Source organism: Lathamus discolor, chromosome 8 (genome assembly GCF_037157495.1).
Source record: "Lathamus discolor isolate bLatDis1 chromosome 8, bLatDis1.hap1, whole genome shotgun sequence".
NCBI classification, from domain to species: Eukaryota; Metazoa; Chordata; class Aves; order Psittaciformes; family Psittacidae; genus Lathamus; species Lathamus discolor.
The window spans coordinates 1427964-1455753 of NC_088891.1; the positions used below are offsets into that span (position 1 = coordinate 1427964).

Sequence of the window (27790 nt, forward strand, 5' to 3'; positions counted from 1 at the left end):
CCATCCAGGTGGGTTTTAATAAGCTCAAATAAAGCATCCCCTGCTTCAGTGCGGCCCCGGCGTGAAGAATATCAATTAAAAGGAGGCATCCGTGGTCATCCGAGTTCAGCGCAGCGGCTCGGGAGCTGGAGCTGGATGGGAATGTGGAGGGAATTACAACCTTTTCGGGGAGCCCATTAAATAAAGCTCAGAACTGGTCCAGAAGCACCGCTGGGGGAGGTCAGCGGCGCTTTTAATGTGCTCAGTTTTGAGCCAGGACATGAGTTTTCAGTGGGAATCGCTGCTTTCTGGTCCTTTCCCCACAGCTCTGTGTCCATGTGGCCCCAAGGGCTCAGCCCCACCACTGGGATCCCCCCATTTATTGCCCAGGGAGGTTGGGGATCCATGAACCTTCCCCAGCCGCGACCGGTTCCCAGATGTTTCCAATCCCAGAGCAAGTGCTGAGGCCAAAGTGCTGCGATTTGGGGTTATCACGGGTGCCTCTGTGCTCCATCAGCGTGCGGCTGTGCTGGGGGGTGAGGAAGGGCAGAGTGATGATGAGGATGGGCAGCGTGTGTCCCATTGCCACAGTCCTGGCAGTGGGCCGGTGCATTTTGGGGTGCCATTGCCTGTCCTTTGGGATCTTCCTTTTGGAATTTCCTGGGGGCCCTCGGAGCAATGTGAGCCCACACTTGCCGCGCTGGCCTGGGTGGGCGCTCTCATGCGGTACCCATCTCCCTGCGGCTGCAGTCCGGGGGGGCTCCGCACCCCATTATGCACCCCATTGTACACCTCATCGCACACCCCATTGTACACTGGATTGTACACCCCATCGCACACCCGATTGTACAATCCATCGTACACCCCATCGCACACGCCATCGTACGCCCGATCTTACACCCCACTGTGCACCCCATCGCACACCCCATCGCATACCCCATTGTACACCCCATCGTACACCCCATTGTACACCCCATTGCACACCCGATTGTACACCCCATCGCACACCCCATTGCACACCCCATCGTACCTCCCACTGTACACCCCATTGCATACCCCAATGTACACCCGATTGTACACCCCATCGCACACCCCATTGTACACCCCATCGTACCTCCCACTGTACACCCCATCGCACACCCCATTGTACACCCCATCGTACCTCCCACTGTACACCCCATCGCACACCCCATTGTACACCCGATTGTACACCCCATTGTACACCCCATCGTACCCCCCGCTGTACACCCCATTGCACACCCCGGCTTGACTCCGGCTCCCCTCTTCGGTTCCGCACCGGGTTTCACGCCGCTCCCTCCGCTTCTGCAGGACCCCACGTGGGGGCGGGGCGGGGCCGGCCGCGCCGGCCAATGGGCAGCGCCCGGCCCTGACACTTCTCGTCACGTCAACAGCCGGAACGCACCCAATTAGCGGCGGCGGAGGGGGGGGGGGGGGGGGGGGGGGCCGGGCTGGGGCAGCCGCGGGTTCCACGGGGGGGGGAAGGGAGGAGGGGAACACACACAGTGGGGGGAGGGGCGGGCAGAGGGAGCGGCTGATGGGGGAGGGGGGGTTGGGGGATGCTGGGGTTTGGGGGGGTTTCTCCCCTCCCCCCCATTCATCATTTCAGGCCCCCCCCCCCCCCCCCCCATTTATCTCCCATTGATCCCGCCCCCCCGCGCGCGGCGGTGTTGTGACGCGCCGTCGCGCGCTAATTAACCCGCCATTGCCGGTGCCGATCGGCGCGGCGGCCCCGCGTGGCTTTGATTGACAGCCCGCGGCACCTCCGCGCCGGCAGAGCCAATAGCGTGGCAGAACGCGGCCCGCCGGCTGCGTTTGATTGGTCGGGGAGGCTGGGGAAGGGAGGGGAGGGGGGGAGGGGGCTGGGCTTGCTCGGAGGGGGCCCCCACGTGGGGCGGGGAGGCTCCGTGTGACGTGAGGGGCGAGGAGCCATTTTGTGCCTCGGACCGAGCCCCCCCCCCCAAACCCATCCCCATCCCCACCCCCCCCCGCGGACCCCCCGGTTCCCCCCAGCGCGGCCCAACCGGGGGGGGGGGGGCCCGGGGCTCCGGTCCCGGGAACGGAAGGGTCCCCCCCGTTCGCTGCTCCCCGAGCCCTGGGTCCCCTCACCCCGGTTCCCCCCCCCCCCGGCAGCACTGGGCGAGGCGCTCCACCGGGCCCAGCACATCAAAGGCACCGCCCGCTCTACCGGGAGGCGGGGGGGGGGGGGGGGGTACCCCGGTGCCGTGTTTCGGGGCACATTGAGCCGGGGCACGATCGCTTTGCGGCTCCGAACCGGGCCCCCCCCTCCCCGGTACCGCGGTGGTAACGGCCGGGCCGCGGGAGGAGCCCCCGGTGCCGCTCCCGGTGACCGGGGCGGGGGGGGGGGGGGGGCACCGGGAGGGGCGTGGCTTATCGGAGGGCGCGGCCTATTGGTGGGCGTGGCGATGGGGGCGTGTCCGCCGTCGCTACAGTGTTTCAGACACAAGCTGGTTATTGTGACGTCGCCCGCAGCGCCTCCCAATCAGCTCCCTCTTTCCGCCGCCCCACGTGGGCCCTCTGCGTCGCTATTGGCTGGAAGCGGAGGGGCCGCCCGGGTTTTGTTCGGCCCCCCCCCTCCCAAGCCCTCCCTTTCCCTCCCCGCTTCGCCCGGGCGCTCTGGCGGCGGCGCGCCCGGACCGCGTGCTCCGGGACCGGGACCCGCGGACCCCTCCTCGCCATCGCCCTCCTGCACCCGGAGCCCCCGGCGGCGGCGGCAGCACCGGCACCGGCACCATGGGCCCTGCGCTCAGGGCTGCCCGGACCTGAACGGCCACCCCCGGCGCGGGGGGGGGGGGGAGAGCCGCGGCGGAGGCACCGCTCGCACTTCGCATGCCCGCGGCGCCCGGGAAGTCGGATGTGTACGGCCTTCTCCCCCCTCTCCTCTCTCCTCCATGGCCGTCGTGCTCCGGCGTTAGTTCCTGGCTTTGCTTCCCCCCCCCCCCCCCCCCCCCCAGCAGGAGCCATCCCCCCCCTCCCCAACCCCTTTTTCTATTGATTTTCACTGGGTTTAGGGGTTATTTTTCTGCCCTCCGGTGCGAGGCCGCGGCACGGGGGAGGGGGGGGGGGCCCGGCCCTTCGGTCCCTGGTCCCGGCGGTGGCCGGGCCGAGCTCGGCGGGCGCGCAGCGCCTCCCCGGCGGCGCGGTGCTTTGCGCTGGTGGTGGTGGTGGTGGTGGTTGGGGGGGGGGGGGGGGGTAACGACGAGACGGACGGACCCGCTTCCCCCCCCCCCCCCTTCCCCTCCTTCTTCCCTTCCTTTCCCTTCTCCTCCGCCCCCCGCACGGACTTTCCTCTCCTTTCTTTGTTCCAGTTCTCGGCCTCTCCGGGAGCGCTCCGTGGCCGGCGGGCAGCAGCACCGGCAGCACCGGCAGCAGCAGCAGCAGCAGCACCGCACGTAGCGAGGCTCGGCGCGGAGGGCTCCAGTGACCGCGCCCCAGCCCGGCCATGTACCCCCAGGGCCGGCACCCGGTGAGTCCCCGTCCCCCCCTTACCCCATAACCTTCCCTTTCCCCCCCCTTCCGTTCACCCCCCCCGGTGCTGAGCGCTTCCCCCCCCCGCCGCCGCTCCCCGCAGGCTCCGCACCAGCCGGGCCAACCGGGCTTCAAATTTACCGTGGCCGAGTCCTGCGACCGGATCAAGGACGAGTTCCAGTTCCTGCAGGCCCAATATCACAGGTAAAGAGCCCCCCCCAAAACCCCTTCCAATCCCCCCCCGTCCAACCGCCGGGTCTCACCCCTCTTTCTGCCCCCCCCCAGTCTGAAAGTGGAGTATGATAAGCTGGCGAACGAGAAGACCGAAATGCAGCGCCATTACGTTATGGTAAGAGACTTTAATCAGATTTCGGATCAGGCTGGAAATGTCATTAGCTGCCAGCACAGACGGGCGCTGGGGAACGGGGAAACGGGGGGGGGGGGCACCCCGTAACCGTCTGCTTGGGATCCCCCCCCTCCATCGGGGGCATCCCCACCACCGGGACCGGCACCGGGGCAGCAGAGCCCTGGAAGCACCAGTACAAGTTTCCTGTTAACCCCCGTTGTGCCGGTGTCTGGAGCCTGGGGCAGGGGGGGGTGGTGGTGGTGGGAGCAGCGGCCTCAGGCTCGAGGGGGTTATGGGGGGGTGCGGGTTACTCCCCCCCTTTGCTGCATCCCCTCCTTTGCAGCCCCTCTCTCTTTGCTGCACCCCTCTTGCAGCCCCGGGGCACCCGGTATGGGGGGGGTTTAAGGCACCCCAGGGGGAAATTGTCCCTTTTTTGTAGCCGTAAACCCCTCTTTTGCCCCAATTTAGAGCCTGTGGGGGGGTTAAGGTGGGAGCCAGCCCCTCTCTGCCCTTGTAGTGAGGGCTTGGGGTGCTCCCCTGCAGCAGTGCTGGCCCGGTGGGGGGGGGTAGGGAGCAGACCCCCCCTTTTTCTCTGGTGAGAAGCTGGGGTTCAGGCCAGGACGGGCTGTACCTGTTCTACGGGGCGCCTGCACCCAGCCCTGCGCCTCTTTGTGTTCCCGGAGTAGCTTAGGAGGAGAAAACAGGAGTGGAAAGGAGTGTCCTCCTGTGCAAGGCGGCCAGTCACCCCTAAACACGCCTTACTACAAGGTGTAATTGCCTTGGCTACCCAGGCTCTCAGCGCAGTTGTGACTGGGATGCTTTCTGGTAATGGCCTTATGCAAATCCCTTCTGGTAAATGAATTCCAGCTCTTCCTGGCTCTCATATCTTATTTATTGTGTCTTTTTTTTATCCCCCCCCCGCCAGTACTATGAAATGTCCTATGGGTTGAATATTGAGATGCACAAACAGGTGAGTAATCGAAAGGGGGGAATCGGGATGGATGGAGGCCTGGATTGAGGGGAGTGATTGAGCCCTTGTTGCCCTTTTCATAACCTAAATCAGGCCTTGATGGCACTGAATGGGGAATGAGTGTGGAATTCGGGGCACCCAGCAGGTTCACTGCCAGCTGCAGGTTCATGGCAGCCTGGTGGGGGGGGTTCCGTGCCAGTATTCGGGAAGAGCAGAGGTTTTGAGCGGCGTGTTTATGGCGAGAGGTGGGAAGAGCCTTGCCTTGAGGTCGGTACCTGGGATAGCGTGTTCCCAGGGCTCGGGAATGCTGTGATCCGTGTCTTCCTCGGTGTCTGTTGTTGGTATAACGCGGCTGTTTCTAAGGTCATAGCTCTGATACTCGCTGTGCCGTAGCGTGAGACTTAGGAGGGAATTATCTGCAGGGATACCGATACGGAACGGTGTGTTGCTCAATGTCACGGATTTGTCTTTGCATCTGGAAAATGAAGCAATGCTCGGGGTGGTTTTTTCAGCCTCCTCTAATATGTAACTTGCCTGAAGGGAAAAAATAGGGAAGGCCGGAGCAGAATGTGGTGTGCTCCCTTGATAAGATTATAGCTAAAGAGCCTAAAGGCTGGGCACATGATGGTAAAACTTAAAGGAATAAAGTTATTATTGAGATTAGGCCTGATTATTTGTGCTGCTGCTGCTTACTGGTTTTAGAAGGAGTTCTAATTAAGACCTTAAGGCAGATAGAAGTTGACATCAACTTTGCCGTTCGCAAATGAGCCCCATCCAGCTCCAGTGTGGTTTTGCTTTGGAGCAGCATCTTCCGTCCAAGTCAGAAGGTGTCGGGAGGCAGCTGATGAAATTCCAAGCAGCATCTCTGGGAATTGGCCTCTTCTCCTCTTTCCCTTCAGCTCCTTGGGATGTAGTCACAGGGTAACGAAAATAATTACTGCTTAGTCTTCAGGTTTTTAGGAGTATCATGTTCCATGCAGATAATCCCGACTGCTTTCTCTTCCTTCCTCCTGCCTGGATGAAGGTGTCCTTGGGGGGCTGCACGGGCACCGGGATCCTATCCCAGCCTGGCAAAACCTCGGGCACGGTTTGCCTGGGTGCTGAGCAATGCTCCTGAATGCAGGATTTCAGCCTCTGTCCCTGTTTTTGCCCAGAGGGACATGGACCCTGTGGCAATGCTGAGGGACTGGAGTACCGGCTGGCTCTCGGGAGAGGGAATGCCTCTTACGGATGGCCTGGTTGAGCAGCAAATGCTGGGAGATGCTGGAATGATGCAGCAGGGTATTGAGCTGCTTTTTGTCCTCTTGATGGAAGCTTTGGAAGCCCTGGATGCTTCCTGAGATGCGCGTGATGGAAACCCCAAACCAGTGAGGGTCGGGGCTGGGCGGTGAGAGCCCAGCAGAGATTCTGGCTCCATCGGCGTGTGGTGGAGCCGTCCGCCGTCCACCCCGTCTTGTGCTGTGACCACGTAGCGTGGCCCTTGGCGAGGCCAAGGGTCTGTGGCTGGTTTCAGAGGGCAATGAGGAGCCTCGGGATGCCCGGGGGCAGTTTTCCATGGGGCTGGTGTGGGCAGAGCCGCCTGCCCTGCCCTGGGTTGTGCACGGTGGCGGTACCCACGCCGCGGCCGATAAATCCCTGCCGGATGATTCCAGCCTGTGCCGAGCATCCCTGCGTTGTTCCCGGTGACATATGCTGCGTGCCGAGCGCTGGGCCGAGGGGGGACGTTTGGGGAGGTGAAGCTGTCTCGTTAGTTAATTGACAGCAGCGTGCAGGGTGCTGCAGGAAAACAAAGCCGCCCGAGCTGCTCCCAGCGTGCTTCCAGGCGGAAACGGGGCGAGAGGGATGGAGAAGGGGATGCTGGGGTGGGTTCATCCCCCGCCTTGCTCCCCCGAAAACCAGCATCCGCAGAGCGTGGTCCTGCCTGGTTGAGGGTGGCTAGTCCTGAACAAACAAGTTTATCCGCTGACCTGTTTAGTGGTTGACTTGTGTTTATCTGCACACAATCGAGTCGACTCAAGTGCCTGAATTATTCATGCGGTGTCCTGCCCTCCAGACTTGACTGCTTGTGATTACATCTGCTCGAGACAAACAGTGATGGATACTTCATCTTTAAGCAAAAGGGGATTGTCTGTCTGTGGGCTTATATAACAGATTATCTCTTCTACGCTGAATATTAAGTGCGTGCATATGTGGCCGCGTGTGGTTTCTTCTTCTTTCCTTTCTTCTTGTTTTGTTTCTTGTTAAGGGAAAAATGCAGCTCCATAAACAACTCCATATGAAAGGAAATATTTAGGAAGTGACTCCCCGCTTTGTTGCATGGAGCGCGGTGAAGTCGCTCCTCAAAGCTGCCTTCCTGCCCAACGGACCGTGCTGAGCCCGCAGCCCGGTCCGGAGCTTTCCCTCTAGACCTGAGCAGAACCCCCTTTTTCCTGAAGTTTAGCTGATGTTTGCAAAAGGAGCTTCCATCCCTGTATCGGTTTTGCCCGGTTCTCTGTGGATGATCACGGAATGCAATCAGAACGAGTCCAAGGGGAAAAAGTGATTCAGTGTGGGGAAGCGGGACACATCCCGCTCCTTGGTGCTGTTGGGTTTTTATGACTGAGAACCCTCCACATGAGCACTTTGTGTTTCAAGCACTTAATGCTTGGAACAAACCTAAAACCCTCCTGACACTTCCAGGGAAGCAGAGACCTGCTTTCTTATTTTCCAGAATATTCCAAGAGCACAATATCCTTTCTCTCAGTCTCATTAGTGAGGAGTGCCAGGTAATAATTTGCTAACTACTTGAGAAGCCAAGTAATTTGTTCGTGTGATGCTACAGGTCTCCTAAGGTAGCAGGCAAGAGCTGTCAGCCGGCTTAAGCCCTCCCTCCCCTTGGCTTTGCGGGAGCCCTGAGTGGCTTTCGGGGGTGCTGGGGGGGTTCTGGGGGGTCCCAAGTGAGCTCTGCCCCCCCCAGGGGCTGGTGCTAATTCTGTAATGAGGGGTTGGGGCCCTCCCCTCCACACCCCCTCCCTGAATTTAATTCTCATCAGCGAAGCTCTCCACTTTGCTAATAACGATAGCAGCCACAAATAGCTTTCAACATGCCATTGACAGCCTGGTTGGAGAGAGCACTTGAAATAGTGGTAGACAGCTGAAAGTACCCATAATTGTGCGCCGGAGTGAGAACCACACTGCTCAAGGGCCTTATTTTCATGTGCTTAAAGAGACAATATCCTGGTTTCAACAAATGCTTCTGGTGCTTCACCGGCGGTGTGATTTACTCCTTGCCTTCCTCCGCCTGCCCCGGCCACCCTCTGCCGGGGCTGGGGGAGACCTGGGGGGGGCTGAAGGGGGGTTGTGGTGGTCCAGAACCATCACTGGAGGGGGTGTGTGTGTGAGGGACCCTGTGGTTCTGGAGGCAAGGGGAGAGCTGGGGGCTCGCGGTGGGTGCTTCTGCTCGGGGGTCTTGCAGGGGATGATGCTGGTGCTGCATCCCATGGACCATCGGTAGCCCCATTGCTCTGGGGGTTCAGGCTTGCAGTGGGGGAAGTCTTTATGGTGTGGGTTTTCAAAGGAGGAAGGGTGCAGTGAGTGATGCTGCACATTCAGCCCTTCGTCTCCAGCCTTCGTCCCACTGTTTAAATCAGTAAGCAAGGGCAGGCTGGAGTTTGGTTTGGTGTGGCCCAAAATCTTTGCTGAGGCTGCACCAGAGATGGCCTGGTCCAGAGTTCCGGGGTGGCTGGGTTGAAAACCACCTGGGTTTGGGGAGGATGCGTGCTGGGTGCACGGGCTTTGTGCAGGGCACAGCGAGCATCTCTGCTGCAGGCACCCCACCGGGGTGCAGCTCCCCTTTGCCCCTCACCCTGGTTCAGGGCCTCGGGTGATCCGTAGGCTGCTCCTTTCAGCCCCGCTCCGCATAGCCCATGAGTGACGGCCGGCAGAGTTATTTTTAAGCTTCCTTCTGCCCTGTCCAGGTGTACGGATGAGGGGCCGGGAGCCGGGGCTGCGGGCAGAGCCAGCCTGCAGCTATTTATCACCATGCCACAGCCCCTGTCCTGCTCTCGCCTCCTGCCCTCGAGTGCTTTGGGTGCTGGTCGCAGCTCTGGCCATTTAAAGAGCGGGCAGCCTGGGGCCGGGCAGCCTGGCTCTGATTTATAACCACTGCAAATGCTGGCTCTGGTTTCCCCCCCTCCAAAACGCTGCCTCAGAAGTGTTTCTTGCCCAGAACCCAGGTCGGGTTCCTGCCGGGGGCTGGGGGGGGGATTAGTTGGGATTTCAGCTTCTCCTGACTCCTGGCCCTTTCTAACAAGTGGTGGGGAGCTGGTGTCCGCATCCCGCATCCTGCATCCCGCTCTGGGGCAGCAACACAAGAGGGACATGGAGATGCTGTGAGGGCTTGAGCAGCTCTGCTCTGGAGCCAGGCTGAGAGAGCTGGGCTGGGGCAGCCTGGAGAAGAGAAGGCTCCTGAAGGGGAGACCTGAGAGCAGCTCCAGTGCCTAAAGGGGCTGCAGGGAACCTGGAGAGGGGCTTGGGACAAGGGCCTGTAGGGCCAGGCCAAGGGGAATGGCTTGAACCTGCCCGAGGGGAGACTGAGCTGAGCTCTTAGGCAGAAGCTCTTCCCTGTGAGGGTGCTGAGGCGCTGGCACAGGGTGCCCAGAGAAGCTGTGGCTGCCCCATCCCTGGCAGTGCTCAAAGCCAGGTTGGACACAGGGGCTTGAGCAAGCTGCTCCAGTGGAAGGGGTCCCTGCCCGTGGCAGGGGTTGGGGCTGGAGGGGCTTTAAGGTCCCTTCCAACCCAAACCATTCCATAGTTCTATGATCCTGCTGCTCGGGTTGAGCATCCCAGGAGGTTTCCATGGGGGTGCCTTGTGCAGCTCCCCGGTCTTCCACCCACGGCTCATTTGCAGCCCCCGTCTCGTCTCGGTGATGGTCCAGTGAAGATGCAGGGCGCAGGAGGGGATGCAGGGATGCAGAGGCTGGGATTGCCATGGCAACCCGTGGCCGGGAACGGAGGTTTTTCTTGGCAGGAGCAGCTCGGGGGGGCCCGGGGGGCTGCACTGCTCAGGGCGAGGTGATGAATGAGCCCTGTCACGGGGAAGGTGCCGGGCATGAAGCCCTCCCCTGTTCCCGGCGCGCCGGAGGATCCCCTTTCGCTCCCGATTAAACTTTTAATGGGGACAACTGGAGTTTAATTTGCTGGGGAATGGGACAAGTTAAAGTGAACAAATATTTAAAGATGATTGAATCTCCTGTTAACAGGAAACCTCGTGCTTGTAAACATAATATTTTGGACATCCAATATCTTCTCGCTCGCTGAATCCCACGTGGGGAAGTCTCTCTTTTTTTGCAGAGCGCAACCTTTCTCTTCAGATCTCTGTTGGAAGCCTGGGCAGGAGTGGATGTAAATGTGGATTTAAACATCGCTGTGGCTGCCTGGATGTGCTGGTGCTCGAGGGTGCTGGGGGAGACCTCAGCACCCTCCCTCCCTCGGCCTGTTTGGATGCTGCTGTGTGTTCCTTTGCACCTAAAGCCGCCTGTGTGATGTGTGGCCGCAGGGGCTGCTCAAGTGAGGATTGAATTGGTTCTAGAGCTTGGGGGCTGGCAAGAAGGAGCCCGGAGGAGCGGCAGCCGTGCTGGAGGAGCAGCGCGCCGGGCGCTTGTCGCATCCAGAATCCAATAGGCTTCATCTGGAGGAATGAATATTTAATGGCGCTGCAGTCTATATATAATCTGATCGATGCCTCGGTGCCAAAAAGGCCTTTCAAGAGGTTTACCTATCGCTGAGCAACGCCTGATGGGAGCCCCGGGTGCTTATCGGTGCCGCTTTGAAGCGGAGCGGCTTTGCCGGGGTGGTTGGTGGCGCGCACGGTGCCAAACGCGCTCCTGCACCGTGTGCCTGGGCCTGGTTTCCGTGGCTTTTGTCTTCCAGCCCAGTTCCGTTGGTGCCGGAGCCCTTCCTGCGGGCAGGGAGCATCCTGGTGTTCGGGTCCCTGCTAATCCCCGTGGCTGCAGCACTGGGGCAGCTGTAGCCAAAGAACCCGAGTCCCAACCGCAGCCGCTTCCAGATGCCCGCTCCTCGCTGCGGTGCCTTCCCCTGCCCTCTGCGAGGGCTAAGAAAAGCATCAGGTGTAACCCAATCACCGGGTGCCTGCGGGAAAGGCGATGGCCAGAAATATCCCTGTTCCTGTGGAGCCGGCACCGGTGATCCCCGTGCGGGGGTGCTGTGGGTCCATGGGGACCCCTCGCAGCCGGTCCCTGGGCACTGGGGCCCGTGGGGGTCTCTGTAGGGTCGTTTTCTCCGTGGGGCGAATCTAAGCTGGGGTTGATCAGGGCATCTGCTTGCTTATGGTGGCCATAGGGCACGCTGGTTGTGCTCGTTAGGTTGGTGGTGTGGTGAGATCGATGTGCTCCAGCTCCTCGGCGCCAGGGTTGAGGCTCTGCCCGTTCTTTTCCTTCCAAACTCTGATATTTGGGTGCTTTTCCTTATGGGATTTGAGAGCCCGGCTCTGTGTCAGCACCCCACAGGGGCTGGCGTCGAGCACCGCGGCTGCTGTGGGGCGCATCCCGGGGACACCGTGGGGCTGGGGGCAGGCGCGGGATGCGGTGATGCGGGGGGTGGCTGTTGGCTGCCTGGGGAGGCTGGAGCAGGACCCGGTGAATCAATCACTTGTGTGCCTGGTAACGGCCTGCGGGGCCGGCGGGGGCAATTTCAGGGCGTTTGATTCCGCGCCAGGGCTCGGCTCCGGCCATTGTCGCGGTGCTGGATCCGCGCGGCCGCTCCGGCCCTGTTTGCCTTGGACCGGGCGCTGTTTTCACAGCTGCCGCGGCCGGAGCAGCCGCCGTTAACTCTTGGGATGCGGGCGGCTCCGTGAGCGGAGCGGGGAAGCTCCGTAGGGCGCGTGGGGTGGGATGGCAGCTCCCGGCACCCGCCCGGGGGTCATCGCTCCAGGGCAGCGCCGGTCCCGGTTCATGGAGGCGTTGGGGGTCTGCGGTGGAGCCCATGGGTGTCAGTGGTCACGGGCTGAGTTTCCTGAGCGGGATGCAAGGGTGGGGAGAGGAACCCGAAGGGCTTCGGTTTGGGTGGGAGCACTGGGCAGAGCCAGCACCCGCCGCCCTGGCTGTTGGCTGAGCACCAGTTCCCCGGTGCCATGCGCCTGCTGGGGCTGCTTCTGAAGGAACTCGGTGCCCGTGGCGAGTGCTGGGAGGAGCGGGTGGCGAGGAGCTGCCCCTGTGTGTGATGTGGGGAATCGGTTTTGTGGTCCAGCCCCTTGGAAAGCCGCGGCCGCTCTACGGGTGCGGAGCTGTGTTAGGGCCTGGCTCCGTTTCCCTGGGGCCGGGGAAGAGCAGGCTGGTGTGCCACTGCTGGGGCTGCCCCGTGGCACTCGCTCCGGCCACAGGAAAGGGATCAAAGCATCCCAGGATGGGAAGGGGGTCAAAGCATCCCGGGTGCGGGGCCGCGTCCCTGCGCTGGGGGCCGCAGAGGATGCACGAAGGCGGTTTCGTTGCCTCTTTTGGGAGCTGCCGCTTCCTCTTGTGCGGCCGGGAGGGGACGGGGACGCACGGGCTGGTGCCGGGAAGCCTCGTGCAGGCTGCGGGAGCCCCCTCGGCGCTGACTCCTGCTGTTTCTTCTTCCTCTTTCTCTTTCCAGACAGAAATCGCTAAAAGACTGAACACGATTTTAGCCCAGATCATGCCTTTTCTGTCACAAGAGGTAAGGATGCTTCCACAGCCGCGGTGGGGATGATGCTGGGGGGGGGTTCCCCAGCAACGCAGTGCTCGGGGGGTCCCTATAAGGAGGCACAGACCCGCTCCCAAGCCCAGATTTTGGGGGTGCTCCATAAGAAATGGGGCTCAGAGCCTGCGTGTGTGTTGCAAACCCTTGGGTAGGGAGAGCTGGACCCTGAGAGGGGCTTTCTTCTGCCACTGAGCCTGTGGGGCACAACAGGCTGCGGGGGGCTGCTCTGGCACCTGTGATCCATGGGGCTGCTGCTCGGGGGCAGAATGTGGACCCCATAGAAAACACAGACCCAAAACAGGGGGTGACCATCGCTGGGGGGGGGTTGTACCTGGGGTCGGTGCCCCCATGGCCAGCTGCTGACCCAGCTGTGCACCTCTGTGCCCGCAGCACCAACAGCAAGTCGCACAGGCTGTTGAGCGTGCCAAGCAAGTGACAATGACGGAGTTGAATGCTATCATCGGGGTACGTGGACTTCCCAATCTGCCTCTCACCGTGTGTATACCCCTTTTATTCCTATCATTTACCATAACCAGAGGCAATCCTGCGCTCAGGCGGGGTTAAAGGGCAGCTCACGGCATCCCCCTGTCCCACCGCATCCCCCCAGACACCAAAACTCCCCCCGACCACCAGAACTCCCCCAGTTTGGCATCAAGGGAGGTTGGGGATCCCCGTCCCTGGGTGTTAATGCAGCCCGGGAGCCTCCACCAGCCAAATTCCATGTTCTCCATGAGGATGGGGAGCGGAGCCCTCCCGGACCCCCTGAGCCCAGGCATGTCTCTGTGTGGGCTGTTGATGTGGAATGTGCTGTAAACTTGATGGAGTTGTTGTTGTTCCATGCACTGATTTACCCTCTCCCGTCTTACCGGGCTCTTTCTCACAGATTTTGGGTGGGTTTTTTTCCCTTAAGACTTAACAGTTTTTATTGTCTCCCTCGCTGATGTGATGGTCTCAGTGCTGCAGGGAACCTGCTCCCTGGAGCTGCTTCACCCTGGGCTATGGGTGATCCCAGCCAGCATCCTGGGGAGGGCTCCTGCCTTCAGGTGCTTGTTTTCCAGGAACCACTGGGTTTTCATTTCCTTTCCTTGCCCTTCTCTCTTAAGCCACAGGATCCTGTGATTCTCTGCACTTATTGCTTTTATATAAGATTTGTCTGGTTTTACGGGTAGCACCGGGGGCAGAATCCTGCTGCGGGCTCCTGCAGCCCTTGGGGCTGAGCAAAGCTTTGCCTTTCCCTCATGGCAGGCCTTTGGGAAGCGGTGTGGGTATGGGCGCGCATCCCATTGTGTCTGTGCATGGGGGCAAGCAGCGCTGTGCTGCTGCCTGCATCATCCCCCTGCCAGCGAGGGGATGCTCAGCTTGCTGAGCTGTAAGTCACAGCCAGGAGCCCAGGCAGCTACAGCAGATATTGGAATTCAATTAAGGTGAATGAGCAGGGCCCGTGACCCCCATTTCCAAGGTAATTGCTTCCTTGGATCAGAGCGAGTGTCGTCCCCGTCATTAAGCACCCAGCCATTTAATCGCTTTGCCTGATGAACTTCCCGCAGGCAGGAGTTATGGGGAGAGCCGGGGCGGCACGGGCAGGGGGGCAGGTGGGATTCCTCCCGTCTGCATGCAGCAGGTTGTTGTGTCCCACGCAGCGCTGGAGCAGGGGGGACGTGGCTCTGCCGTGTCCCCTCCCTGCCCTACGGCAAGGAGCTGTGCCTGCCCCATCCCTGGCAGTGCTCAAGGCCAGGTTGGACACAGGGGCTTGGAGCAAGCTGCTCCAGTGGAAGGGGTCCCTGCCCGTGGCAGGGGTTGGAGCTGGATGGGCTTTAAGGTCCCATCCAACCCAAACCATTCCATGCTTCTATTTATAACCCACACCACATCTTGGTGCAGGTGCTGCAAAGGGGATCGACACCGAATCACTCAAAGCTCCCTGTTTTTGCCCCTTTTGAGGTCAAGAACTGTTAATTTTATGCATCTAGGCCATTGTCTCAGAGTTCCTCTGCTTCAGGCTCCTGTGAAATTGAGCCCTTGATTTGCTTATAGCTCTGGAAATGATTAGACTACTTTACTAAATTTAACGCAAGTGCTGAACTTAAGTGGTGAACCATTAAATCGGTTAACAAAGGCATGAAGCATGATGTACATAATCCAATTAAAACCACTCTACGTGCGAGATATTCCTCCCCAGCCTTCCTCGGCGATTGGAACCTCTTCATATCTTCACCATATCTGGCTGGCACCTGCTGAGGGACCCCAGAAGGAAAACATCCCTGTGGCTGTCTATCTCCATCCCGCTCCGCCTGCTTGGCCCGGGCTGGGGTGGAATCATGGAATGGTTTGGGTTGGAAGGGACCTGAAAGCTCAGCGAGTCCTAATCCCCTTCCACGGACAGGGACACCTCCCACTGGAGCAGGTCAGCCGGGGCTGGCTTTGCAGCACCAGGCTGATGTCCTGGGCTCTGCAGGGGTTTCAGCCTGGTTTGGGGTCCTGCCAGCGGAGGAGAGCCCCTGTGCAGCATCCTCAGTGGGTCTCAATCAATGGGCACACTGGGGAGATGTGGGGAGGGTCCCTGACCTGGGAATGCTGCCCCAATCCTTGCATGTGCTGCCCTGTGTGTGTGTGACTTCGTTGAGCAGGACCCTGGTCCTGCTCAGGGGTGACACCCTGCTTTGTCCCTCCGTGGGGCGCCCATCCCTTCTGCAGGAAGGCTTTTGGGTGGTGAAGTTTTCCTTCCCCAGGGAAGGGAATAAGGGGCAGGGGAGGGAGGGGTGGGTTTTCCAGCGGAGAAGATGCCGAGCAAGCAGCATGGCTGAGGAGCTTCACTTCATCCCTCTGCACCGTGGAGTCCCAGATGGATTTTATCCCCCTCCGTGGAGTCTCCAGATGTGATTCCCAAGGGATGTGCATCGACCTCTCCTGAGCTGACACACAGATACGGAGTGCCGCTGCTGGGATGGGATCTTTGCTACCCCATGGAGCTATGGGCAGCCCAGCCCCAACACTGGATGGAGGGATGAGGCTTTCCACATGGATGCTGCTCACCGCTTCCTGCCTGCCAAAGGGGAGATAAACACCTTTAAACGTTCTTTTGGGCCCTGATGGGATGTTGTGTCTTGTGTCTTCATTTCCATGCCCCGTGCTGGAGCGGGGCTGCTGCCGGCGGCTCGGACCCCGCAGCTCATCGACCCCTTGGATGTATTTGCTGGCACCTTAAAAACGAGGAAGAGACCGGTTGTTTCCTGCTGCGTTGGAGGGTGAGGCTCAGGGGGAGGATGCTTCCTGCTTCCCTGCTCGTGGTGGAGCTGCGTTGTGGCCTGGGTCACTGCCTTGCCATGGCCCCATCCGCATCACTGGCCTGGATGGAGTGTTGCTGCCTGCACCCGTGAGACCATTCCCCTCCTCTGGGCTCCTGCTGCTGCACGGAGGGGTTTGTCTCTCCCGGAGGAGCGTTTTGCGTTGCAGATGTTTCTGCTCGCTGCGGAAGCTGGGGCTGGCTGTGGATAAAGCGTGGCATCTCGGTGTGTTCCAGCCCTCTGAGAACGGGCACCGCTGGAGAGCTCGCAGGAGAGGAGTGTACAGTGCTGGAAACCCATCAGGAGCTGTTCCCAGGGTGATGCTCGGATGTAGCAGCCAGCCCTGCCCCTGGCTTGAATGGGTGGAAACCACAGGAAACTGGGACTGTAAAGAGCCTCATTGATTTCAGCAGGAGCCGAGGCTTTGGTTCTTCTCGCTTTGGTGTTGGAGGGATTGATCTTGGCACGCGTGCATGGCGAGGAACCAAGGGCACCAACCTCCCCTACCCGGCCAGCGAGGTCTCCTCGCCTGCTGCCTTGCATGCCCTGGTCTGAGGACACCTCCTCCCACTGAGATCCTGAGGATGCTTCCCCTCCTCTGCCCTGTGGATGCAGGAGTCCAACACAAGCCAAAGAGCTGCTTTTTGAGGAGGAAGTGATTTATGCTTTTCCTATAACAGCGCTGCGGAGGCCTAATTGCCTTCTCCATTTGGCTTCTGCCCCAGCTGAGACCTCTGCGCTGCCCAGAAGAACCTGTGCTTGGAGATGATGCAGCTCCTCTGCGTGGAGCTGCAGCAGAGCTGGGCCTGGCTTGTGTCCTGCAGCAGAGCTGCTTGCTGCACCGTGGGCATCCGGGGGGCTGCTGGTGTGCTGGGGGGCTCCAGCCTTGCTCGAGGGCAGCAGGGAAGCTTTGTAAGTGCGAAATGGGACTCATCGCTCGGGTGAAACCCACTCTTGGTGCTTGCCCACTGTGTTTATGGGCTGTGTTGCAGTGATTTATGCTGCCCTGTCGGGCTGTGTTGGGGTCACCCCTGATTCGGAGCACCCAGGTGCATCCCTTTGCAGCACTGGGGAAGATGCACTGGAAATTTCCTCGATGGAAGTGTTGGGAATGGAGGGCCCTGCGCATCTGGGAGGTATTTGGTGTATTCCTGCTGCCGTGCTTTGGGCTGAGCCGTGCTATGATGGTGTGGCTACAGCCCTGTGCTCCCTGGCTGTGGGGCTGGACCAAGGCCCTTCAAACCTCCCAGGTTTTATAGGATCATGGACTGGTTTGGCTTGGAAGGGACCTTAAAGCTCATCCAGTTCCGCAGGCAGGGACACCTGGTTGCTACAAGCCCTGTCCAATCTGGCCTTGAATTCCAACCACTTCCCTGCTTTCCTTCCATCTGAGCCCCTTGGTTTGCTGCAAGCAGGGATGTGGGTCCATGATGTGTCCTTTCCACCCCATGGGATCCTCCTCCATGCGCAGCCTGGCTGGCTAGAAAGCTCCTTGCCCTGGTGGCCACTTCCACTGTGTTCGGTGGCACCAGGGAGGGGGAAATCCTGATCCGGGTGGCTGTTGGTGCAGGCAGGAGGGTTGGAAACGGGAGCACCAGCTCTGGGATGCTCCTGTCTGGATTGGTGGTGGTGGAGCTGCAGGGATGGTGGCCTGGGGCTCTGTAAGTGACGCTAATGAGGACAGGGCGTTGATTGATAGCACCTCACATCTCGGCTTGTTTTCTTCACGTGTGCGTTTGAACCGGGAGCACAGGGGATGTGTTGGGTTTCCTTTCCTCTCCCCAAAGCTGTAGTTCGGGTTTCTTCCAGCTATGACCGAGCGGGCCATTCCTATGGCTGGACGTGTGTGTGCTGGGATACCAGGGGCTGTCACCATCCTGGCTGCGCTGGGTGGTGGGAAGAGGATGCACCCATCGCTCAGCCCTGTGCCTGGAGCAGCAGGGTGCAGGATGGGGCCGGTTTTCTTCTCGCCATCGAGTACTTGATGTTTCCCTTTGTGATCTGGTCTGGGAGCTGGCGCTGCAGCCAGAGCCACTTGACACATCCTGGGTGTGGGCTTCTTTCCACTTGTATCGACCGAGCAGCAAAGCGAGCCTTGTCTTGGTGTGAATCACCCCGCATTAGCGATGGCCCCACAGTCTGGCCCAGGCACTGGTGCCATCCAGCAGTGTCATCGGTGCGTGGGGCAGGGATCACCCCCGGGGCCATGCACGGGGCACCCCCATCCCTCCTGCTAACGGGGCTTCTCCTTCCAGGCGCCAAGCGGGGCAGCTCCCGGGGCATCACCGGGATGCCCCTTCCCGTGGCTCAGTGCCCGAATCCCCCCAGTCCCGCTGCCCCCCTCCCCGGCTCACTGGTGCTTTCATTGCAGCAGCAGCAGCTCCAGGCCCAGCACCTCTCCCACGCCGCCCATGGGCCCCCGGTCCAGCTCCCGCCGCATCCCTCGGGGCTCCAGCCGCCGGGAATCCCGCCGGTGACCGGCAGCAGCTCGGGGCTGCTGGCTCTCGGTGCCCTGGGCAGCCAGGCTCACCTCGCCGTCAAGGACGAGAAGAACCACCATGACCTGGACCACAGAGGTGAATGAGGGGAAGCAGGGGGGAGCTCCGCTCTTAGGGATGCGGCTTTCCCCGGGTGATGCTCAGAGGCATTAAATCAGCCTCAGCGCCAAGGGAGGTGCCGCTGCCGTTGTGGGGTCATGGAATCAGGGAATGGTTTGGGTTGGAAGGGACCTTAAAGCTCATCCAGTTCCAACTTTCCTCGCTTGCCCCTAAGTCAGCACACAGGCTTGAGCCCTCGCAGGCTTTGGGGGAGGCTTGCTGCAAATCCTGCATCCCCATTCAGCCATGCCTTAATGGCAAAGCAGCCTTCCTCCTCCTCCTCTCCATCACTGGCAGAGACCTTTGGTGGTCTGGAAATCATATAGCAGTATAATCTATGTTATTAATATAAAATAATCTAGCAGTGTTCGCTAGCACACTTGCTGTTTTTTCTTTGTTATTAGTGATAAGACAGTCTTTTAGAACAGAAAATGGTGCATGAGTTCAGTTGCAAACCAGCAGTGTTGAAGGTGCTCCTCCAAAATCCCTCTGCCCATTAACGCACGAAGACCTGAGATCCTTCCCCTTAATATACCCCTTTTCAGGGCAGTTACCCAATGCCTCCTGAAGCTGTTGGGCTCTTTGCTGGTAGATTTGGGGTGCTTTTCCTCCCCATGAAAGCCAGGGAGAAGAAGACTGTTGGTAGCAATGATCCATTCATTTTCCCAGTGAGAATGGGGCTGTTTGCGGACAGAGGAACGGCTGAACCCCAAATACATCACAGCAGCAAAAAGGAAGGGGCAGGGGGTGGGAATTTGGAAGCAAAGCCAAAGGGAGCCCAGACAGGAGCTGAGTTAAGGCAGGAGGCCGCAACCAGGGGTTGTTTTTCTGTTCTAAGACTTATTCTAACTCGCTTTATTTCTCTGCCTTCGCTTTATTTTGGCTGCGACCTCAACCTCTGACACCGGCTTCTTCTCAAAGAGCGAGACTCAAGTGCAGTAAGTCCCATTTCCTCCCGGTTTTCCTCACTTCCTCGGGGCTGCGTGCTTTTGGTTTATCTATTGTTCGAAGAGGCTCGTGGCCGTGAGCTCCGCGATGCCTTTCGCACTGCGCCTCTGGAATTCGATAGCACTAAACCGGCAAGAAACCCCCTTGGCCCGAGTGGCATCGCTGCTGCGCTGGTGGCTGCAGCGGGGCGAGCGGAGCCGCCTCCTCCAGCCTGGTGATGAGATTTGGTTTAAATCTTTTTGATTGCCCCAGAGCTCGCAGCTTGGGTTTCAGTTGCCTAAGCCCTGTGAATGAGCGCAGTCAAGTCTGGGCGGCTGCAAAATCCTTGGGCGATTAGGAAAGCTATTTTATTCCTGATCACTCTTCTATTATCTTGGGTCATCTAATCTGGCGGGATGGGTTTGGCTATTACGCTGTGTTAAGTAGGACTTGGAAGGTCAAGCAGTTAACTAACCAGCTAAATAACCGCGGCGGAGGGCAGCGGCACCTCCAGCACCGCTCTGATTTAGTGGTGCTCCTCATGGCCTGGTGCTCCTGGTGCCGGCTGGGTTACGTGGTGCTCGTTTCGGCCGGGGGCAGGCTCTGAGCTGGTTGGAAGGGGGGGTGTGGGTCTGGGTTTGGGTGGTGGGGAGCTGCTCTCGCCATGGAGGGGCTGAACCCGGCCCACACAATGCTCCTGTCTCGGGGAAAAGCCAGCAGGACAAAGCGCGGCTGAGCTGCGGCTTTGCAGTGATTTCCTGCCATCCCCGAGCCCACAAATGGGTCTTTTGAGAGCTGGGGGCGGATGGGAAGAAAAGTGCTGTTTAAGGGGGGGAGAGGGGAATTGGGCATCATTAACCTGCTCCTTCAGCGGGAAGGGGGCCGTCGGGGATGGGAAGGTTCCCGATCCATAAAGTAAACGGCGGGGTATTCCCGGCGGAGGTTTAATGCGCGCCATAATCAGAGTTAGTCATTCATATTTCCCTAGCCCTTGCCTGTGCAATAAAAAATATTTAGCTGCTTGGCAGCAGGCCAGGGCGGGCTGAATGGATCGATGCCTCTAAATGCTTGACATGATTCTCTGGTAGCTGCGAGGGTTTTCAGCATGACTGCCTGAGAAGAAAGACCTCGGTGTTATCCAAAGCTGCTTATTGGGTACCGAGGAGAAACATGAACTGCTTTAGTTCTTCCTTTCAGCCGGGGAAGAAAGGCAGGCAGAGGAGCTTAAGGGCCGTTTCTGCTTAGCAGGGGTGGCAGGCGCTGCTGCGAGACGTGGGCTGATGCTGGTGTGTCTGGCGGCTGGGGTGCGGGGCTGGGTGCTCTCCAGGTGGTTCGGTGCTGCCGTGTTTGATCCCAGTGTGCCAGGGGCTTTCCTCGGAATGACGGCACATCCTGGGCTTTGTCACTTGAAGTGAAAGCAGGAAACTTCCCCCCCCACCACCCCCCCGGCCCCGGGGTGCTGGGCTCTGCTGCTCCTGGGATGTGGATTTTTCCAGACTGGATGCTCTTTGCTCCTCCGATGAATGCCAGGGATGAGGCTCCCCGGCTCTGCTGATGCTGGAGAAAGCACCCACAAGGTTTTTTGGGTGCCAGTGCTGGGATGAAGCTTTGGCGATCCCCACGGGGGGCAGAGGATGATGGAGATGGGGCTGGTTTAGGGGAGTGCGGCTTTCCTCCTCCGTGCATCCATCAGTGGATCCCAGGAGCTGCTGCGATTGCAGGCAGCTTCCTGCCTTTTTAAACAGCAACAGCAAGCTCCTCCCTTTCTTTCATAGAGCCATGGAATGGTTTGTGTTGGAAAGGACCTTAAAGCTCATCCAGTTCCAGCCCCTGCTGCTGTCAGGGACCCCTTCCACTGGAGCAGCTTGCTCCAAGCCCCATCCAACCTGGCCTTTTCCTGCTCTGCTTTTGCTGTAAATGGGCTCAGGAGCAGCCTTGCTGGAGCACAGCAGCCGCATGAGCTCAAAGTGATGCTGTTTGGTGGTGACCAGCCTCCAGCCCAGGCTGGGCCCTGTCCCCTGCTCCCTGCCGTGGTGGCTGGGGTAGGGCTGGCTGAGAGCTCTTTGTGGCACATCCTGAGCTGCTCCTTGTGAGGTCCTGTTCCTGTTCCCACCTCAAAAGCTGGCTCTGTCCCTGCAGAATAACTCCGTTTCGCCCTCGGAGAGCCTGAGAGCCAGCGAGAAGCATCGGAGCTCCACCGACTACAGCATCGACTCCAAGAAGCGGAAAGCAGAGGAGAAGGACAGCATGAGCCGATATGTGAGTGGCAGGAATGGGCTGGAGCACCTGGGGAGCTGATGGCTCGAGGCGTGTGTGCAGGCAGAGCTTTGGGGTGGATAAAGCGGGTTTTGGGTATTATTTTCCTAATGGGCTGCGTGTGACCTGTGTTGTGCTGCTGGGGGGGGGTTCAGCAGCTCTCTGCGGGGTGTAACTCACGTTGTGTTTCAGGACAGCGATGGTGACAAGAGCGATGACCTGGTGGTGGACGTCTCCAATGAGGTGAGCCACGGGGGCATTGGGGTCTGCTCCTCTCCCCACTGCACAATGGGGGTCTGGGGATGATGCTTTAGGGCCCCCCCAGCACCAGCCCTATTCCTGGCTGATAAAGGAGCCAGAGGGAGCCTGTTCCGCTGCCGGGGGTGCCAATGCTTCCTCTTATCTCGCAGGACCCCGCCACCCCCCGGGTCAGCCCAGCCCATTCCCCCCCGGAGAACGGCATAGACAAAGCCCGCGGGCTGAAGAAGGGGGATGCACCAAACAGCCCAGCCTCGGTGGCCTCCTCCAGCAGCACTCCCTCCTCCAAGACTAAGGACCTGGGCCACGTACGTCCTTCGCTGTGCCGGTGGGCCGGGCTGCGGGTACCGGTGCCTGCGCCTCATCCCTCCCGTTTCTCACCCTTTCTCCATCCAGAATGACAAGTCATCGACGCCCGGGCTCAAGTCGAACACTCCGACGCCGAGGAATGATGCTCCGACCCCGGGGACGAGCAGCACCCCGGGGCTGCGGCCGATGCCTGGCAAGCCAACCGGCATGGACCCTCTGGGTGGGTACCGGGCCCCTGTGCCACCCCTTTACTATTGCCCTCAGCACAGCTTGGCCCATGTCCTCCACTGGGTGCACAGCAGCTTTGGTGGGGGTGTTCAGGCTTATCTGGGACCTAATCCAGGTGCCAACAGCTCAAGTGGTCCTTACGCTGGAGGCCGGGTGAGGAGGGAGGTGCAGTTGTTGCATTATCTTCTCTGGGGTGTGCGGGTTTGGATGCTGGTGGACTCCAGGGTTATCAGGGACCGACCTGAGGTCAGGATGGGGTGCAAACAGCTCATGTGGTCCCTGTGCCAGAGGGGTGTGAGGAAGGAGGCCCACTCATTGCTCCCCGTGGGGGGTGAGCAGGGCTGGATGCTGGTGCGTGCCATGCCCTGACCGTGTCCCCATCCCTCCGCAGCCTCGGCCCTGCGGACGCCCATCTCCATCGCGGGCTCCTACGCGGCTCCCTTCGCCATGATGGGGCACCATGAGATGAACGGGTCGCTCACCAGCCCCGGCGCCTACGCGGGGCTCCACAACATCCCCCCGCAGATGAGCGCCGCGGCCGCCGCCGCCGCTGCCTACGGCCGGTCGCCAATGGTGAGCTTTGGAGCCGTACGTAGCACTTTTAGCTCCTTTTCTGGCTCCCGGGGGGGTGCGGGGAGGGTCTGGAAGGGGCTCTGGGGGGGTCTCCCCTGTGTCACCTGGGAAACGGGGGCTCCTTACTGCCTGCATCCTGAATTTGGCTGAAGGGTGCTGGGTTTGGAGTGCCTGTGCCACTGCATTGGGGTTTATCCTTCCCACCCGTGCATGCAAAGTACCCCCTAAACAGCCCCTTCCCATTGCTCTTGCTGAGCGCTCAATGGTATGTTTTAAGGCAAAGCAAGAAGGAAAATGCTGCCATTAATGCAGGGATTGGGGGGGTTTGGGAACTGCAGGGGAGGGTGAGTGTGTCCCATGCTGGTCCTTGCAGACCCCAAACCTTTGGTTCTCTGGGCAATCTGTGCCAGTGCCTCAGCACCCTCAGAATCCCCAGTCCTTCCCCTTTATGCCAGGGCAAAAATAGCAAAGAAGGGAAAAGGGGGGGGGGAGCCGCTGAGTGTCCCCACAGCAGCCTGGGCTTGCGGGGGGGAACCTGTTTGTTTGGGTACCCTGCTCGTGTGCGGCCTCACCCACATCTGTGTGCCCTTGGCAGGTTGGCTTTGACCCACACCCCCCCATGAGAGCCCCGGGGCTGCCCTCGAGCCTGGCATCCATCCCTGGAGGGAAGCCGTAAGCAACTCTTGGTCTTCTTATGCACGGGGCGGGGGGGGTATTCACTGGTCAAGCCTCCAGCAAGGCAGGACCTGGGAGCTGGGTTTGCAGGAACCCTCTCTCTTCGGGCTGACCCCCCCCGTTTGCTCTCCCCATCAGAGCCTACTCCTTCCACGTGAGCGCGGACGGGCAGATGCAGCCCGTGCCCTTTCCCCACGACGCGCTGGCGGGTCCTGGCATCCCGCGGCACGCGCGGCAGATCAACACGCTGAGCCACGGCGAGGTGGTGTGTGCCGTCACCATCAGCAACCCCACCAGGCACGTCTACACCGGCGGCAAGGGCTGCGTGAAGATCTGGGACATCAGCCAGCCGGGCAGCAAGAGCCCCATCTCCCAGCTGGACTGCCTGGTAAGGGCATGGAGCATCCCTCGTGAGCCAGCATCCCACGGCGGGTTGCTTGTGGTACCCAAGCGCATCCTTCCTGCTTCCCCATCCTTAATGTTGTGAATCGTTCTCTGCCCCCCTCCTAATGTCTCGTCCCCCTCCAGAACAGAGATAACTACATCCGCTCCTGCAAGCTGCTCCCCGACGGCCGCACGCTGATCGTGGGAGGGGAGGCCAGCACCCTCACCATCTGGGACCTGGCGTCACCCACGCCGCGCATCAAGGCCGAGCTCACCTCCTCTGCCCCCGCCTGCTATGCCCTGGCCATCAGCCCCGATGCCAAAGTCTGCTTCTCCTGCTGCAGCGACGGCAACATCGCCGTCTGGGACCTGCACAACCAGACCCTCGTCAGGTGAGCACGAGGGATGCGAGCACCAGGGGTTCCTCTGCTCCATCACGGGGGTCTCCTGGCCGTGGAGCAGCAGGATCATAGAATGATGGAATGGTTTGCTTTGGAAGGGACCTTAAAGCTCCTCCAGCTCCAGCCCCTGCCACGAGCAGGGACCCCTTCCACTGGAGCAGCTTGCTCCAAGCCCCTGTGTCCAACCTGGCCTTGAGCACTGCCAGGGATGGGGCAGCCACAGCTTCTCTGGGCACTCTGTGCCAGGGCCACTGCCCCCTTGATGAGCTGCATTGTTCTGTTGTGTGAAGGCAATTCCAAGGCCACACGGACGGTGCCAGCTGCATTGATATCTCACATGATGGTACGAAGCTGTGGACGGGGGGCCTGGACAACACGGTGCGCTCCTGGGACCTGCGGGAAGGGCGGCAGCTCCAGCAGCACGACTTCACCTCCCAGGTACACAGAGGGTGTCCTCGGCTCTGGGAGCGGGGAATGTCCTGCTCTCATTGTGCAGCTCCTCATGGAGACCCCATGCATGGGTTCATCCCTCCATGGAAGCCAGGGCGGCTGCATGGCTGTGGGAGGGGGCTTTTCCGGCTGGGAAAAATGGTCTTCCCAGCCCACTGTTAGTACGTGGTTGTCCTCACTGCTTTAGGTGTAACCCAAGAGCATTCATAAGAGCTGGCTCTTGTTTCGGCTCCTCTTTCATCACTTTCTTATCCACAGCAAGACCGCTGCCATTGGCAAGCAGGGCTTGCCTAGGGATGCCCGCAGGCAGTACCGGCTGGTTCTGGGTGCCCTGCCCAGGCCCCTGCCTCCTCCTGCAGACCCTCCCAAAGCTCTTTTCCAGTGGGGCTCGTGCCAGTGTGTTTGGCATCTCTTCCTGATGGGAATTGCTGGGACACCAGGGGGGTACGGGCAGAGCTCATGGGTGCACCCCCCCTGATCCCCGCTCTGTCCCCACACAGATCTTCTCCCTGGGGTACTGCCCAACGGGCGAGTGGCTGGCGGTGGGCATGGAGAGCAGCAACGTGGAGGTGCTGCACCACACGAAGCCCGACAAGTACCAGCTGCACCTCCATGAGAGCTGCGTCCTCTCCCTCAAGTTTGCCTACTGCGGTAAGAGGCTCCGGCCACGACCTGGCTTTAGCGGTCCTTCGGTGACCGCAATGGGCTGGGATGATGCATGGCCAGCAGGACCCATCCCATGGATGGAGATTGTGCCCATTAAATGATCCCAGTTGTGGCTAGATCACCACATCACCTCATGGAATCATGGAATGGTTTGGGTTTAAGGGATGTTAAAGCTCACGCAGCTCCAACAGGGACCCCTTCCACTAGAGCAGGGTGCTCCAAGCCCCTGTGTCCAACCCGGCCTTGAGCACTGCCAGGGATGGGGCAGCCACAGCTTCTCTGGGCACCCTGTGCCAGCGCCTCAGCACCTTCGTAGTAAAGAATTTCTTCCTCATATCCCATCTAAATCCACCCTCTTCCATCACGTTCCATGTGTAACTGCTGGAGTGTTGGAGCACAGCGGGGCTGGAGAAAAAAAAACCCTCCAGGTTTTCCAGTTTTCCCCCAAATCTCCAGTTTCTGGGGTTAAACATCCAGAAGCCTCTGAGGGCAGAGGGTGGTTGGCCTGGGGTCTGACTGGGGCCAGATTCCATCTGCTGACACCGTGTTTCCTGTGCACAGGTAAATGGTTTGTGAGTACTGGAAAAGACAACCTGCTCAACGCCTGGAGGACGCCCTATGGGGCGAGCATCTTCCAGGTAGGAGGCTGCTTCCAGGGCAGGGCATCTCAGCATCACTTTGGGGCTTATCAGCCTTGGGGAGGGGGCAGATCCTTTTGAGGTGGCCGGTTTGGTACCCAAGCGCGTGGGATGCAGTGATGCCACCAGCGCGGCTGCTGCTGGGTGATGCTGTGTTGTCCAGGAACCCATACTGATGGGTTTTCTTCCTTTCTTCCCCCCTCCTTTTCCCAGTCCAAGGAATCCTCGTCCGTGCTGAGCTGTGACATTTCAGCCGATGACAAGTACATCGTCACGGGCTCTGGTGACAAGAAGGCCACAGTCTACGAGGTCATCTACTAAGGGTGGATTTCCCAGCAGGGCTGGCAGCTCCCGGCACCGACGGGGGGCAGGACTCAGCAGCCGGCGGGGGGCTCGGGGGGCGCTGCCATGGGGCAGCCCCACGCTCCGGCCCGGCTCTGCCGCGGGGGCCCCGGCGTTCAATACACCCGGATTTATTTGGAGGTCTGCAACTATGGCACACATTGAAGCCCGAAAACGGATTTCTTTTTGGTTTGGTTTTGAGGGTTTTGGGGTTTATTTGGATTCTACTTTTTTGGTTCTCTGGTTCTCTCCGTCTGCGCTTTGGTGGCACTATAAAGGACTCATTTTTTTATTGTGACTTTATCCTCTTGGTTCTTTTTGGTGCATCCTGCATAAGACTTGTGAAAAGTGTAAATACCGGACTAGTAAATAGCATTGGAAGGGTGGGGGACCCCTCCCGGTACACTAGTTGTGTATTTTCGTCTGCTGTAATTGTATTCCACTGATGGTTTTGGTGGTGGCAATTTTATTATTATATATTTTTTTTCTCCTCCTTCCCCCCCCCCCCCCCCATTCCTGGGCCGCATCCGTTGGGATGCGCCTCGGCCCTGCAGCGCGGATCCAGGCTGAGCAGAGCTGTCCACTGGTGCAAGTTGTTCCTACTGTCGTCCCCGTGCGTTGTTCGGTGTGTTAGTGATGGTGGGACGCTGCTGGGACCGCGGGGGACTCGGTCGCATCCTCGGCTACTGACGGGACATCAGCAACACAATCACCTTTGGGTTTTTATATATGGATTTATTATTATTTTGGGGTTTTTTTGGGGTTTTTTTGTTTTTTTTTTGCCTTCTTTTTGTGCTCGTATGTTTGAAGCAAAGGGGAAGCCCAACGCTGCGGGATCGTCTGCGCAAGCCCTTCTTGGTCTTCGGACGGAAGCAATGAGGAGTGATTTCAAAGAAAGCATAGTAAAAATTCAGCTCAGGGAGCCACGAAAGAGAATAGCAACTTCTGTGTTTTGTATTCAAATGAAAGTAAAGAATTAGAATTGATGATAACCTTTAAAATACAGTTTTTTTTAAAGCAAAAATTTACTAACAAGTAGGGTTTGTGTGTGGTCGAGGGTGGGGTGGGGGGGGGGGAAAGGGGCTGGTGCTTTGGTAGGGTCCTGTGGGCTATTCTATGGTCTTGTGTCTCTGGTCTATAGGTTCCCATGACGCACCCCCGTCCCCCAGGCCTGTGTCTCAGCCTTTTGTACTTAAAGGGTTTAAAAAACACAAAAGGACAAAAAAACAAAAGAAGAAATAATGGGAAAAATAAAAAGTATTTGTGTAGCAGAAGCGCTCGCCC

The 27790-nt window shown here is 59.4% G+C and overlaps 1 protein-coding gene across 9 annotated transcripts; it reads left to right on the plus strand.

Moving 5' to 3' along the window:
- Nucleotides 1–2617: 2617 nt before the first annotated feature.
- Nucleotides 2618–27498, plus strand: TLE3 (TLE family member 3, transcriptional corepressor). Of its 9 annotated transcripts, none has more exons than XM_065688949.1 (21): nucleotides 2618–2928; nucleotides 3327–3484; nucleotides 3590–3690; nucleotides 3772–3835; nucleotides 4758–4802; nucleotides 12432–12494; nucleotides 12909–13013; nucleotides 18174–18378; nucleotides 19321–19337; nucleotides 21466–21585; nucleotides 21775–21825; nucleotides 21993–22148; nucleotides 22237–22369; nucleotides 22769–22965; nucleotides 23546–23622; nucleotides 23764–24013; nucleotides 24154–24401; nucleotides 24701–24848; nucleotides 25361–25511; nucleotides 26088–26164; nucleotides 26378–27498. In XM_065688949.1, the coding sequence occupies exons 2-21, from the start codon at nucleotides 3461–3463 to the stop codon at nucleotides 26483–26485; spliced, it is 2340 nt and encodes a 779-aa protein (XP_065545021.1). In that variant the 5' UTR covers nucleotides 2618–2928; nucleotides 3327–3460; the 3' UTR covers nucleotides 26486–27498. The 9 variants fall into 9 exon arrangements, with proteins under 9 accessions (XP_065545021.1, XP_065545023.1, XP_065545022.1 ...); XM_065688951.1 differs by having other exon boundaries at nucleotides 22769–22950; XM_065688950.1 differs by having other exon boundaries at nucleotides 18177–18378.
- Nucleotides 27499–27790: the final 292 nt, after the last annotated feature.